Source organism: Vigna radiata, chromosome 8 (assembly GCF_000741045.1).
Source record: "Vigna radiata var. radiata cultivar VC1973A chromosome 8, Vradiata_ver6, whole genome shotgun sequence".
NCBI lineage: Eukaryota > Viridiplantae > Streptophyta > Magnoliopsida > Fabales > Fabaceae > Vigna > Vigna radiata.
Window position 1 is genome coordinate 34,392,334 of NC_028358.1, and position 15,562 is coordinate 34,407,895.

At 29.5% G+C, this 15,562-nt stretch overlaps 1 protein-coding gene across 1 annotated transcript; it reads left to right on the forward strand.

Moving 5' to 3' along the window:
* Positions 1-10,021: 10,021 nt before the first annotated feature.
* On the forward strand, positions 10,022-12,117 carry LOC106769925. Its single transcript, XM_014655732.2, has 3 exons — positions 10,022-10,854; positions 10,963-11,155; positions 11,256-12,117. The coding sequence occupies exons 1-3, from the start codon at positions 10,423-10,425 to the stop codon at positions 11,813-11,815; spliced, it is 1,185 nt and encodes a 394-aa protein (XP_014511218.1). The 5' UTR covers positions 10,022-10,422; the 3' UTR covers positions 11,816-12,117.
* Positions 12,118-15,562: the final 3,445 nt, after the last annotated feature.

The window sequence follows — 15,562 nt, forward strand, 5'->3', positions numbered from 1 at the left end:
TGGTAATGTGCTTCCTTTTGGTTTATAGGTGAAGATGCCTATAAAAATATTTTGAAACTCAAATCAGATGAGACAATATAAATAAATAATTAATAAACATGCTCGTCTCGAAATCTTTTTTATATGGAGATTTAAATGAAGGTATCTTATATGTATATAAACTCGTGTTCATCTCTTACTTTATCTGATGTAGAACTTTGTTTGTACTCAACAATTATAATAATTTAATGGATTTTTATCTTCATGCATCTTATTAATATGTTAAGTTATCCTGATATTTTATTAACATAAAAGTTATAAATTATAATTTATTGTTTATTACATATTGTAATAAGGATCAAGATGTTGAAGCTACATTGAACATTGGGTTTATCAGACTCGATGGCAGAGGAGTCATTGGATGTGTGTGAAACAACATCGGTCGTGTTGGTAGAAGGATTGGATTGAATAGAATTTTGTTTGGTGGTGGATTTATAACCTTGGAAAATGCCATATTTGATCCAACAATTTTTAGATGTGTGATTCGTTCTTTGATAATGATCACAATATTTGACTCAATCCCAAACTTGTTATTTTGTCCTCGTTCACGAACAACAAAGGATCCTCCACAAGAAGCATTAGAATTCTTGTTCTGATGTTCTTGAAAATTTAAGATTGGCCATGGTATCTTGTGGAGTTTGAGATGATGAATTATGAAATTTGAGTTCTTGTTGAAGGACTAAAGAAAATGTTTTAGGAAGAGCAGACATAGATTCCATTAGTATGATCTAAGAACGAACTTAGGAGAATTAATCGTTTAAACCATGAAGAAACTTTATGATAGAATCATCATTGTGTTTTTGTTGAATATTGGTCAGTAAGCCACAAGGGGAAGGGCATGCACAAAGAAGAATGATTCTATACAAAGAAAGCTCTGCCCAAATAATTTGTAAACGGTTATAATACTGAGAGACAGTGAAATCACCTTGTCTGCAAGATTGAAGTTCCTCTTGCAGATATGTGATACAAAACTTATAACCATGAAAAACGCTGCAGAAGATTGTTCCAAATCTCACATGACAGATTGTTTGATGGGAAGAGACATAGAACATGTTAGCCATGAGATAACTATCTTGTTACATCTCTTCAAGGCTTCATGAAGAACATCATTAAGGGGAGGGCAAGAAATGGTACTGAGAACAAATATTTCTTTGTTCTTGGTTTCACGGGCCACAAGCACATCATGTCTCCATAGTTGAAAATTGGTGTCTGAGAGAGGAGGGGTAACAAAAATTAGGATTGGATTTTTTTCAAGTTGAAGATATAAAGGATGGACAGAATTAAAAAGATGATTGAAGAAAGAGATCGAAATGACCATGAGAATATAAGAGATATTCAATCTAATATCATAACGATGCTTGACATAATACTCAAAGAAAAGATATTTCATTATTAAAGAGAATAGACTAGACGTATAGCAAACAAAAGTTATATAAAAAATAAAACAAATATAAATGGTTACAACAAAAAAAGAAGTACATTATCTCTCTATCAAACACCCATATTATATTTGAATAATATTCTTTTTCCTTTCAAATGTTGGTGAGTATTGTTAAGATGATCAACTTACATGAGTTATGTCTCAAATAAATTAAGGATATCAAAGGAAGTTAACATTTAATATGTTTGAAAGTATACTGGTGTTTTCTTTATAATTGGGATACGATAATAATTTAATCTTCTTATATAAAGGACAGGAAGAGTATTGTACAAAGTTACCGTACCACTTGTTGAATAAACAAAAGACTGACCTGGCTTTCATCAAAGACAATAAGAGGGAGAGATTGGTGTTTTTTTTTTTTTTAAAAAAAAAAAAAAGGTGTCTACAGAAAACATTTTCATTCAAAAACAACATTTCCTTACTCTTTTTACTTTCTTTTGAATGGTGATGTTTAAGGTTTTCAGTGTGTCTCTCTCTCAATGGTTTTCCACATTAAGATAAACATTATAACGTGTTTATGAAATTTTTATAAAAACGTTTTATCAATAAAAATATCATTTTAATATGAATAATGTAAATATGAATTTTTTAAGATTAAATAAATTTACTTATATTGTAAATCTTCTTTAACTTTAAAGTAATATTTATAACCCAATGCTAAAGTAATATTTTTATTGATAGAAACTCTAGTCAAACAAGTTTCATCGAGACTATTTCTATTACTTTTAAGAATATAAGTTTTGTTCCCCTTTACTACGAGTCATGTTTATATATTATATAGCACAAATAAGGTTATATTGGTATAATTTTGAATACATGTTAAATGATTTAATAACTATATATTCAGATATAACCATAATACTAAGAAAATACATTTCATTTATTACAACTTATATTGTAGACTTTGAATTAGAAAAGTCTGCCCTCTCAAAATGGTCAAGGTCAAAGATTCTTTCATTAATAAATAATGAATGCTAGTTAGTAAATGAGATTACTAATATTGTAGCATTTTCTCATATGCAATCTAATTCGTAGCATACACCAAAATGTAACACACAAATTGAAAGAAAAAAATGTACCCTGAACTTATGATTTTGTCCACATTTTTCATCTTTGTTGTCAAGCGTATGTTTCTTTATCGTTTATAGAATTCTTAAAAAAATTTGATAATGATTTTAAAAAAATTAAATGTATTTTAAATTGATACAAAATATTATTATTATTTTCAATAGCACAAACCAATAAAACAGTTATATAAAAGAAAAAGTTCAAATAACAAACCACATGAGTAGCATGTTATTTGTTTAGTAGAGTTCATTGTTGACCACTTAAACAAAAATATTATTGATGAAATGAAAAATTAAACAAAAAAAAAAAACAGTGAACAACTATTAGAAGAGTTAAACACTCATAAAATCTAAGGACTAAAATCATATTCAATCTATATAAATTTGATCTAGCAGTACCATAATCCCTTATGCATTATTTTAAATATTAATTTGAAAAATAAAATCCTAAATCTGAGGTTGAATGAGTCAATATTTAATATCACACATTGCTTGCACCAAATGAAATCTTAAATAAAATCCAAATTAATATAATTGTGAAAAACCAATATTTAATAAAATATTTTTATAGTAAGTAAATAGTTTTTTAAACAATATATGTAGAATCATATTTTATATAAAAAATAATTTTGAATATATATATATATATATATATATATATATATATATATATATATATATATATATATATATGGGGTTTGCTAACTTGCGTACGNTATATCATGAATTCTAAGTTTTAAGGTTAAGGATATTTTAATAATTTTCATTCTCAAAATTAAAAAAATAAAAAAAAAAACCTTAAATCCTTATCCACCTCTCTCATTCCTCTCAATCCTTTTTCTTTTATCTCTTTCCCTCCAACATTTTCTCTGTCATCCATACTTTAACTCCAATTGAAAAAAATAAGAAACACTTGCCTTATTTTAATAATTTTCATTTTCAAAACTAAAAAAAGAAACCCCAAACCCTTACTCACATCCTTTATTCCTCTCAACCCTTTCTCCTTCATCTCTCTCACTCAAACATTTTCTCTCTCATCTCTGCCATAGCCCCAACTAAAAAAACACTCATTATTAAATGATTTACTTTTGTAAAGAGTTGAGTCATTGACATATTCATCTTACAAAAAAAGTTCATTCAAAATCTCTTTAATTTCATTATCTTCACTATACATATTATTGCCGCCGGGCAGAAAAAACAAATCAAAATACAATAAAATTCCGATAAAATCAAACAATAAAAATTCTAAATCTTGAAATTTTATTTAAAATTATATAAAGAAAAAATTAGGTGCTTTAATTTTTTTTATTTATGTAAGTATTTTTTTTTCTAACCATTTTATTTAATAATGAGTGTTTTTTTAGTTGGAGCTAGTGCAAAAATGACAGAGAAGATGTTTGAGTGAGAGAGATGAAGGAGAAAGGGTTGAGAGGAATGAAAGATGTGAGTAAGGGTTTGGGGTTTCTTTTTTTAGTTTTGAGAATGAAAATTATTAAAATAAGGCAAGTGTTTCTGATTTTTTTGAATTGGGGCTAAAGTAGGGATGACAGAGAAAAGGTTGGAGTGAAAGAGAAAGGGTTGAGAGGAATGAGAGAGGTGGACAAGGGTTTGGGAGGTTTCTTTTTTTATTTTTTTAATTTTGAGAATGAAAATTATTAAAATACCCTTAACCTTAAAACTTAGAATTCATGATATAAGGGTATTTTTGTCTACTGAAACCCGGTACACATTGCTAAAATGTACCAACTGAAAAACAGGCGTACAGAAATTAGCAAACCCCTATATATATATAAAATCTAAATATGAGTATAAGTCTCACACTTATTAAAAATAAAAAAAAATCGTTAACTCATTCTTTATATAGTTTCACTCAGATATTAGTGATATTTAATTAATCCATAGATAACTTTCTCCTAGATATTATTATAGTTGAACTCAATCTTTTATAATATTTAAAGTAAATATCAATTACCTAAGATTTTCTCGAGCTACACCGATATTAAATTATCATGCATTTATATTAAACGTTCTTCTTTTATAATTTAAAAAAACGTTACATCCTTAACTAAGAAGATAGTTGCAATGATAATTAAAAATGGACTGTAAATATGATTTGAACAAAATCTACATCAATATAATTAACTTTAACTTATATTTGTAAAGATAATTATTTCAAATAATTTTTACGTTTCAGATACTGTTTTTGTGTTCTGTATTCAATTACAATATTGTATTATACTACAAAATATTCCAGAAAGAGTTTACAATAAAATAGAAATAACATACACAAAACAACCGTCTTGCTTTCATTATGGTTATTTGTATGTTAACAACATTTTAAAAGTTAACAAAAATATATGAAATGTTAAATGGCAAAAACTTAAAAGCTAAATGAAAAGAAATATCAAAAAGTAATATATATATATATATATATATATATATATATATATATATATATATATATATAAATATATATATGGTTTAAAGATAAAGATCAAATACTATTAGCACATAAAAGTTAAAGTATATAGAAATATAAAAATATATGTAGTTATTTGATTGGTAGTAAAGAAAAATAATTGTGGTGCAGCGGCACTAAAAAAGCTAGGAATTAAAAGTTTGGGGGTCTAACTAGAAAAAATATAGAAAATGAAGCATTAATTTATAGGCCTGCCTCAATGGTAATGTCTATATGGATAAGGACACGTAGCTACAGCAATTTGTTTCCATTAGCATAGGCAAATGCAACCCTATCATGGATTATAAGTAATTAGTTAGGAAAGTGATATTTTAACACTATTTTTTGACATCATTTTGACATTGCACACGTGTTAAAATGTGATTGGACGATTTCAAATTAAAAAAATTGAAGTAGGGATATATTTGAAAGAGAAAAACCAAAGTTTGTTTTTTTAATTTGAAATCGTCCAATCATATTTTGACACGTGTGCATTGTCAAAATGATGTGAAAAAATTGTGTCAAAATATCATTTTCCAATTAGTTATTATTGAAAACACTAAATGAAAGTAATTTTTTTACATTTTATGATGAGTTTATTATAATAAAGAAAAATAATTTTGATAGAAGCATTGTGGATAAAGTGAGAGAGAGTTGGTTAATTTTGGATAGGTTAATGAAAAGTAGGTTATGTATCTAGGGAATAAGAATGAAGTAGGAAAGAACAAAAGTGATGGTGATATTGGAAATTATGAAAGTAGGACCCCTTCAATGAAATTCTTTAAACTTCTCACCTAACAAAAGGGAGTAACTTTTTGTAAGTCACAGAAAAGCAAAGCCCTACTATAATTAAAGCATTTGCATCATCTACAAAGATAGATAATAACAATCCCGTGTAATGATGCCCTTTTTTTTTTTTTTCAAAAATCAAAAGCACCATCGATTTAAATTAAATCCCTATCTATTCTCTTTAATCACTAATACAGTAACCCATTCCACATCATTGTGTTTCCCTAATTGCAAACCCTTTGCCTTTTTACCATCCTAATCATAAAAACAACATAAAAGATACTTTATTTTACCGATAAACTTAACAACAACTCTCACGTTTTCAGATCAAAACATTTTCGCTCACTTTCTTCTTCGTCAGAACCTTTCTTTTGTTCACATTTTGTGTCCATTTCCTCATGTAACTCGGTTTCAATTCTTCATCTAAGACTTTCACTTTCACTATAATTTATAGATGTCAAAACAAATTCTATGAAGGTTCTAGGCCAATTATATTTAATTTTTTTTTTTCATGCCATGTGTATATGGATATGTACTTTATTATTTAATTTGATTAAGATACTATCGCATACAAGGATGCTAAAACCATTATAGAATTTCTCATTTAATAATATAACAAATAATTTTCCCTTTTTGAGTAAGAATAATTTTTCTTAAGAAAAAACGATTATTTTTGTGTGTGTAGGGTTTAAGTCTTATTATGTGTTGGTTTTAAACATTGAGAAGAGAATTAAAAATGTAACAAGATGGTAAAAATATAGTGTAAGAGATACGAGAGAGATGTTCTTATTGTAAATCTTATGTATAAAATGTTGCTGAAATTGCATCGTAATATTATATGAATAGTTGAATTCTCTCATGTAGAGGTTGAATGAAATCAATTCTAATTCTTTATACCTCTACTTCTTGAATATTATTTGTACTTTTATTCAATAGTTTATGGTTTGATTTATGTGTAATGATGAATTGACAACTCATTCTAATTGGTTTGGATTGAGTTGAAAGACTAGTGGTCTAATCAAATCACCTCATTCTTGTTATATGCTTCCACATAACTCTGAATAATTACAACTTTGAGAGTGTTAATGAGTATGAATAATAAGTATTTTTCACACTTATCAATGATTTGTATAGTAAGTATACAAGATCAATAATGCTGCACTAGAAGAAGAGAATGAGATGAAATCCAATCATATCCTCCACTCCACTCAATCTATATAATATATAATACTATATTTTCATACAAAAAAACCCCAAAAAGAAACTATCAATATACTTGCTAAATCTCTCTAAATACCATAACCCTCATTAAGTTGTATTACAACTAACTTGACACACTTGCTTATAGGTCATACAATCAAATAATTCTTTTAAAACTTAATATTATGTGATGTTGGAGCTTAAGCCTAATGAACATAAAATTCTCAACCCAAGTTTATCCCCATCGATAGTATCCTATAAGAGTGAAAGCTTGTATAATTGTGTTAGAGTTAAGAGGCTAGGTAAGGGAAGGTAGCCCAATTTTCAAATTTTATTATAAGTTAGATTGTTTGGTGTGAGTTGGTCACCAATTTTTGATAATTTTATGATATTTTATGCAAATATAAAAGTTAATATTGATGAAATGCGAGTGAGATTCTATTAAGAATGAATTAATGTTGATTTGTATATTTTACGTGTATTTAAGTAGCACATATTATGATGATTATGCTTTTTATAAGAAATGGATACTGATTATGAATATTGAATGAAAAATAATTAATCAAAAAGTTGTGTTGAGTGAGTTATTGAATAATTTCTATATATCAAATTGTTCTATGTGAGCATATTTTTTAAACTTAATGTAATATTTTTGACATGAGAAAGGAGTAAAATTAGCCTTGAATTATCAAATGTATTTGTTGAGTGTTTCTGAATTATGCAAACTTATTGAATGAGTCATTCATTCGTTTAGAGAAATTTTTGTTTTTAAAATCCAATAAACTTTCTATGCTTTACTCGTTGAGTTAGCCAAAATTTGTTAGACACGCCTTTGAAATTAGACTCCTAGATTTTGGGTCATTAAGAAACTAAATCACTTATCGAACAAAATTGTTTTCATAAAAATATAGAGAACTCTGAGTAGTATAGTCCCTAAGCGAGTTTAGTCTCATTGGGAAAATTTATTATATTATGCTCCCAGTACCTAATTGCTAGGCAGGTCAATTTCCTTGTTGATTGAAATTAATTTGATAAAAATTCAAAGAGCATAAAGGGACTTGATCATTGCTTAGACGATTAAGCAAGGTTGTCGATATTAGGGAAATCTTGTTGGAGACTAATATCCATTGTAAGCTACATTGAAGAATATTATAAACATCCTTGATATTCACCTCAATTTGATCTATATACAGATACTTGATGAAGGTGGTTATCATAATTCTTTTGATGATGAAAATGGAATGAACTAAAGAAAAATGATGGTAGAAAAAAGAGAGAAGGAAAATATTCTTTATTAGACATCAACAAAGTGGTATGTGCCTCAAGTAAATGAAGTTGATGATTGTTCCATAAGACTATAGCTAGCATAAACGACTTGGTCACTTGAGTGAGAAAGACCTTGTTAGAATTGTAAAACGAGTTGCTTTCCGTTAGAGGTTTATCTCTTGAAACTTGTTCCTATTGTCTTATTGGTACAAGCAAAGTTTTTTTTTTCTCACTTATGCTTTAAGTAGAAGACCACATATCTTGGATTTGATTCAAATTGATATTTGTATTGTGGATGCTAAATCAATTAGTCGTTGTTACTTTGTTACTTTTATTGATGTTTGAGTATATATATATATATATATATATATATATATATGAATATGGGTAATACTTAATTTTTCAAGGTTGTTAAATTATTTATTTTCAAGTAGAACAATGAGACTATCCTGATTCTACTAGTATCTAACTCACATAGAAGGAAATAAGTAGGTAATGAGAGTACAATGAGACTTTATATAATAAATGACATGGTATAAAAAAGAATCATGCTCTAGAAGTTAGTGAAGTTAATCTTATTTATAACATATATTATGTTTTACTTGATTGTGTTGTTGAGGAGGAGAAAAGAGACAATATAGCATAAATATTAGTCTTTCAAAAATAATATTTGTTAGTTTTTGAATTTTTGAATTTTACACATGTATTTTTTTTTTTAAATTTCTAAAAATATGTAATTTATTAGATTAATTTTAATTCTTAATTTTGGGATTTATTTATAAGAAACATTTTATCATTTTTATTTATTTTTTCTTGTTTAATATTTATACAATTTCTTTTAGATTTGATATTAAAATATAAAAAATGTATATGTTCTTTTATGTTGAATACTTTATGATATTTTGTTGTTTATTTTTTATAAAATAATTATTTATTTAATATTTAAAATAAAAAAAATATAAATATCAACCAAGTATGAGTATATTGCTTTTTATACCAATTAAACATGTCAATGAATTTTTTCTTTAAAAACAAACATAAAATTGCCAATAAAATTGTTAAACCCTAACATGTTTCCCAAATCGAAATCTATATTAGCAGTTTACTTCCTTAAACAACATTTAAACTTGTAAATTAACAACTTGAATGAATTATTAGGTGTAAATTTGTTTCCATGTATCTGAGTCAGTAATACAAGTTATCAAAGTGTGTTTAAGATGAAGATCATTAAATTAATCTCAAATAATATGACCTTAAAGTTAATCTCAAAACAAAAACTGACTATATTATATTGAAAATATACAAATAAAACACAATCACTCTTACATTTAAAATATTTAATTTTGAGAAAATAAATAATATATATTAAATTAAATCCAGCAAAAAATTTCCCTCTCTTAAAACTTGTTTCCCAAGACTTTAGTCTAAAAAAAATTTCCTCTCTCATTTCACATCAATGGGTTCAAATTTGATTAATGCAGAATCAGCACGATCACAATGCAGTCGGGGTGGTTTTCCATAACCCCCAGAACACGAGGGGCATCTACCCGATATTCCACGTAGTGGAAAGGGTACAACAGTCAATTCATCTAAAAGAACCCCAATGCTTATGGCGCACTATAATCACTATAATCTTTCTCAACACGCGTCACCAACTTAAGTGCTCCGTGATTTTCTTGGCTATGCAGATCGTCCATTCCTCATAGATCCTACGTGGCATATAAAGCCATGTCAGCAACTTTGCCTCTTTGCTATAAATACCCTTCCCTCCTCACTTGCACCTAATCCAGAAACCTAAACAACCAATACACAGGTGATTTTGTTTTTTTAACTCTTTAACATTCTTCACTGTTTTTCTTCCAAAACTCGTGATCTACCTCCTCCGGCGACAGGGATATCGCCGGTGAAATGAACATTCCGGAAAAACTATCTTCTCTCTCTATGAACAATGCACGTCTCTCTTATAATCGCAGTCATGTTTTTCAGGAAAACCTTGATTTCCAAATGTTTTTCAACTTCTCCTCTACTCTCTTAGTCTAGAAGTTATTAGATACTTCTTCCCTTAAAATGGAACATACATGATAGAGTGTTTGTTAAAGATAGATACAAGTTTTCCTAAGATTTCTATTTTCTAGAGGTTTTCCTCCTCTGCTTTGTCATTCATGCCTCCAATGAAGATCCAACCCATACCTGTGGATTCACAGAAGCTAGCGGTGGTTCGGAACGACCCCGTTAAGCCGGTGCTGAAGTCTCGCTTGAAAAGGCTTTTCGTGTTTGACCGTCAGTTTCCAAATGTCCTCAAGACTTCCTCCTCCTCCTCCTCCTCGGATAAACCTGCTGCCGGGGAGCCTCCTCAGTCCAACGGTAGAGAAGTGGCTGCGGAGTTCGAGCCCAGCTCCGTCTGCCTGGACAAAATGGTGCAGAGCTTCATAGAGGAGAGCAACGAGAAACCGGCTCCGACCACCGCAAAATGTGGTCGCAACCGCTGCAACTGCTTTAACGGCAACAGCAACGACAGCTCCGACGAGGAACTCGACATCTTTGGCGAATCTATTTCCTCTGGCTCGTTCGGCGAAGCCAGTGACGCTCTCAAGGTAACTAGCAAGCTAACTTCTCAAATTGCCAATACCTATATAGCTAGTTCAGGATTTTCCCTGCATCCAAACACTTTAGTTTGAATTACTTACTTTCCTTTTTCGCAGAGCTTGATTCCTTGTGCGAGTGTGGTGGAGAGAAACCTCCTAGCTGACACATCCAAGATTGTTGACAACAACAGCAAGGTCTACAAGCGAAAAGACGATTTAAGGAAGATCGTTACCGAAAGCCTCTCGTCTCTCGGTTATGATTCCTCCATATGTACATCAAAATGGGACAAAACCCCAACCTTCCCTGCTGGTAATCTATTTTACTTATTTTCCCCAAATTTTCTGAAAAAGAAAATATCCAGGATTCTTTAAATAATTATGGAGAGGTGATTGTTGTGATGTTGGTTCAGGTGAATATGAATACATCGATGTGATTGTGGAAGGTGAGAGGTTGATAATTGATATCGATTTCCGATCGGAGTTCGACATAGCACGATCCACAGGGACATACAAGGCCATCCTTCAGTCCCTGCCGTTCATTTTCGTCGGGAAATCGGATCGTCTTTGCCAGATCGTAGCCTCTGTGTCGGAGGCGGCGAAGCAGAGCTTGAAGAAGAAAGGGATGCATGTTCCGCCCTGGAGGAAGGCGGACTACATGTTAGCCAAGTGGCTCTCCAACTCCTGCACCAGGGTGAATCCGCCGTCTTCCTCTTCCTCTAACGTCAATGGGTCGACGGAGAACTTGAGCGTCGGCGACGGTGCTGCGGCCGAGAGTGATTGTGGTGAATTAGAACTGATCTTCGGCGAAAAAATATCGTCGCCGGGGTTGGAGATTTGTTGCAGTGGCGAGAGGAACTTGCCTCCGGTTGCGACTCCGTCGTGGCAGCCACCTGCATTGAAAGTGAGGAGTCTTGAGAGAGGAACGAAGGTGGTCACCGGATTAGCCTCTCTTCTCAAGGACAAGCCATAACAAAATTTTGCACTTAGTTTTTTGAAAAAAAAAAGTTAATTAAAAATTAAAAGTATAACCAAAAAAATTTGGATAAGAGCAAGCCCTTTTTCTTTTGCCCTTTAAGTTTTACTCTCTTTTTTCTTTTGTTTTTTTTTTTTTTTCTTAAGTTTTGCAAGGGGACTCTGTAAGAAGCATCAATGAGTACTCCATGTAATAAAGATGAGTAAATATTTGCAGAATCTAACTTTAGAAGAAGATACATTGTTTATTTGAAGTTCCAAAAACTGCATTAAGTTATTTCTCGATATTACAGTGAGAGAATAATTGTTTAATTATATCCGTGTTTGGGTTTTTATGTGTGTATGTTTGTAATGATTTCTTGAAACAAAAATAGTTCCATTAGGAAATTGTTGTTTGGTAATCATGATGTATTTAGGAAGTGGGATTTTAGTAAAAAGATTTATTAACAGCTTAGCCTTGAACTTTCACAAATGATATTCCATCACCACTGTGGTTGGGTGGTTGATTTCTGAGATGGAAAGCAGGGATAGAGCAGTCACAAGGTCTCTGTCCGTGTAAAGGGGACAGCGGGTCTCGTTAAATTTTATCAGTAGTATTAAAACTTGTATTCATGTTTTTATGACTTTAATTAGTAAGATCACAGTTTATGTTTTCATCAAACTACAGCAGCAGAGTAAGCATAGGAACCAAGGTTTGTATTTTTTGGTTTCTTATTTTTATTTTTTCCTTTTATATTATTTCCAATATTACCCTCACGTTTCCTATCTTTTCTCCTTCCTTCTGCTCGTTGCCGACACTACTGGAGTTGATTTCCGGCAGCTGCGATTCATTTGTTTTCTTTTTTCCTCTTTCTTTTTTGTGTCTCTTACCTTGGGACATACGGAGGGGTTTCCCACCCTATTCGAAATGAACTAAAACAGGAAATCCGTGAAGAACAACAGAGACCACATTAATCTATCACTTATATTATTACAAGAAAAGAAAACGGAGTTTTTATATTTATGCCATTATAAAAAATGGAATATTATTAGAAAATTTTATTCCAGAAACGTTAAAAAAAAATAATAATGAAAAATGGTTGTTCCCATGATTTTACAACGGATGGAGGGCCCACAGTAAAGAAAGAAAGGTGAGAATGCGTGAGGAGGTAAATTAAGCTAATTTGACTGTGACTCGCTAGTAATGGCATATTATTCCACTTTCTCAGTCTGTGGGAACACAGGGAAACTGCCTTCTAAATGCATGACACGTGTCTACCATCACATTCGGTGTGCCTTTTGAAAATGCTGAATTTAAACGTTTTCATACTTTTTTACATTATTATAAACCAATCATTTTTAAATTATTATTTTTAACTAGTAATATAAATAAATCTTCTCGCTGCCCTTGTTACCAGAAACAAAATTAAATAATTTAATATACAAGAATATTTTTAAGCACAGGGATTTTTGTATTTGAAAATTAAACTAGTTAGAAAAACCTCGATACTCCTGAGTTATAAGTTCTTACCACCGACCACCGTTTTTACTCTTTTACCCTCAAAAACCTTGGTGAAATCTCATTTTGAAGAAGGATTTTTTGTTTTCTTGCATACAGTTAATAACATTTTTATCTATTTGAAACATATTTAACTATATTGTATTTAAGTTAAACTAAGAGCTATAAATCTTTCCTTAATTATCTTTGTCGTCTTTATAATTAAGACATCATTGATTGAAGGAGAAAACCAACCCATTTTTACTTCACGATTACTTGTCTTTTGGTTTAAATCCTAACCATGATCGAGTATGACTTTCATGGTTGATCATAATTAGTGTTTATTATTTGGAATAAACTCCTCTAATGGCCTTTCCAATCCAAAATCTATTTTCGGATGGTTAATTAGTTATATTTGTTACTATTAAATTTAAATTATCTATATATAGTCTCTTTGTGTTGTTTTCTCACACCTTTTAGACTACAAACATATTTAGTTTTATTGTTTTTTAAGTCATAATCGAGCTTTAAATTATTGAATTTTGAAATTTAAGGCAAGATTCTATTCTGTGTGACTTTATCCTTAAAATGAAACTAAACAATTAGTATCACTTTTACATCTGGATTGAAGAGACGTGAAATGTGGGATATCATTTTTCAACTCCAATTTATAATAACCAAATTTATTTATATACTATGTACAGTAGTCAACTTGTTGTAGACAAATTAAATCTAATAAATAATTATACAAAGAAAATTACTCACTAATAAAAGGTAAACTTTTGACCTTAAGAATATACAACATTTCGCATTCTTACATATATCACCTCAATGAAATGTATTTGTTAAGTGAATTTATTGTATTAAATTTTACTCCTTGTATATTTTTTTTTCACACATTTATATTATTTTTATTACATGCCAAATTCTAGCTTTGAGTTAACAATTTTGGAATGGAATTTAAAAGTAGACTATATCCATTTTGAGTTAACATTGTACTTTGTTTGTGTATGTATGTAGAAAATACAATACAATACAATACGAATACGAATGAGATTGGTGTCAATGATTGCAGTGGGCCTGTGTAATGAATCCACTGTGCTATGTAAAGACATAACATACGTACCCTACAAGGTAATATTCTAGAATTTGAAAAAGTTTATAATAGGTTATTTATTTTTTCTTTAAAATGGGTAAAGCTAATCACAAAGTTGTCAGAGATATTATAAGAAAAACTGTGGGGTCCTCTCTACTCTCATCTCTTTTGCGACACCTATTCTCATCTTTATTATATATTAAAGTAATTAATTAAACCTTATTTCAACAACATCTAATATACCTAGGACAAAACTTAAACACATATTTTTTATTTTATTTTAAAAAATTAATTAAAAAACCCAAAAGTATGTTCAATCTTAATAGCAACAGACGGAGGATTAAATCAAGCTGTGTAAGTTTTCTCCTTTAGATAAAATTTATTATATTTCTTAAATTTACACGCTCAATAAACAGAGAGTGAGTAATTACCAGATTATTATATTCATTAGCAATATTGTTAAAAAAAACAGTCATTTTCCAAATATTTTATACAATTAATTAATACTTGAGTTGGATCCCACATAAATTTTAAAAAATTATACAATTTCTGCAATCATAATAAATTTAGTTAATAAATAAAAACCGTGTTGTAAAAATGTTTTAAAAGAACATTTTATTAATGATTTTTTTTTTCAAAAGTAATGCTCCATTGATATCAGAAGTTGACATTTAAGAACCTGATTAAAAAATATATTATAAATAAGATTTATTAACATTAATGATTAAAAAATCAAATCAATATTTTCTGAATTTGACTATTAAGATATATTATTAACTTTAAATAATTAACAATTAACGATTAAGAAAATACAAATACATAGTTTGATGAAAATATTACTTTTTATTTTTATACTTCCTTATACCTATTTCCACGATTAACTTAACAAAATTAATTAATATATTAAGTATTTGAGATATGGAGGTCAACAAACATTTATTAGTCAACTTTGGTGCTATTTGGGCCAGAGCCCATTCGGTGTGCAAGACTTTGACTAATTAATGTTGTTGGAGAATGGGAATCAACCACTGACTCATCTAATCAAATACCCTACTATGTCACAATATTCATGACAATTTGGAGAAAGAACAAGGACAACAAAAATCAATATTACCCTCTCAATTTGTAGCATCTCTTTAATTTTCTTTATAGCAACTGCATTTACAACTTCT

Coding starts and splice junctions, on each gene's coding strand:
- LOC106769925 (XM_014655732.2), top strand. CDS start 10,423: ATGCCTCCAATGAAGATCCAACCCATACCTGTGGATTCACAGAAGCTA. Junction 10,855..10,962: donor AAGCCAGTGACGCTCTCAAG/GTAACTAGCAAG, acceptor CCTTTTTCGCAG/AGCTTGATTCCTTGTGCGAG. Junction 11,156..11,255: donor AACCCCAACCTTCCCTGCTG/GTAATCTATTTT, acceptor ATGTTGGTTCAG/GTGAATATGAATACATCGAT.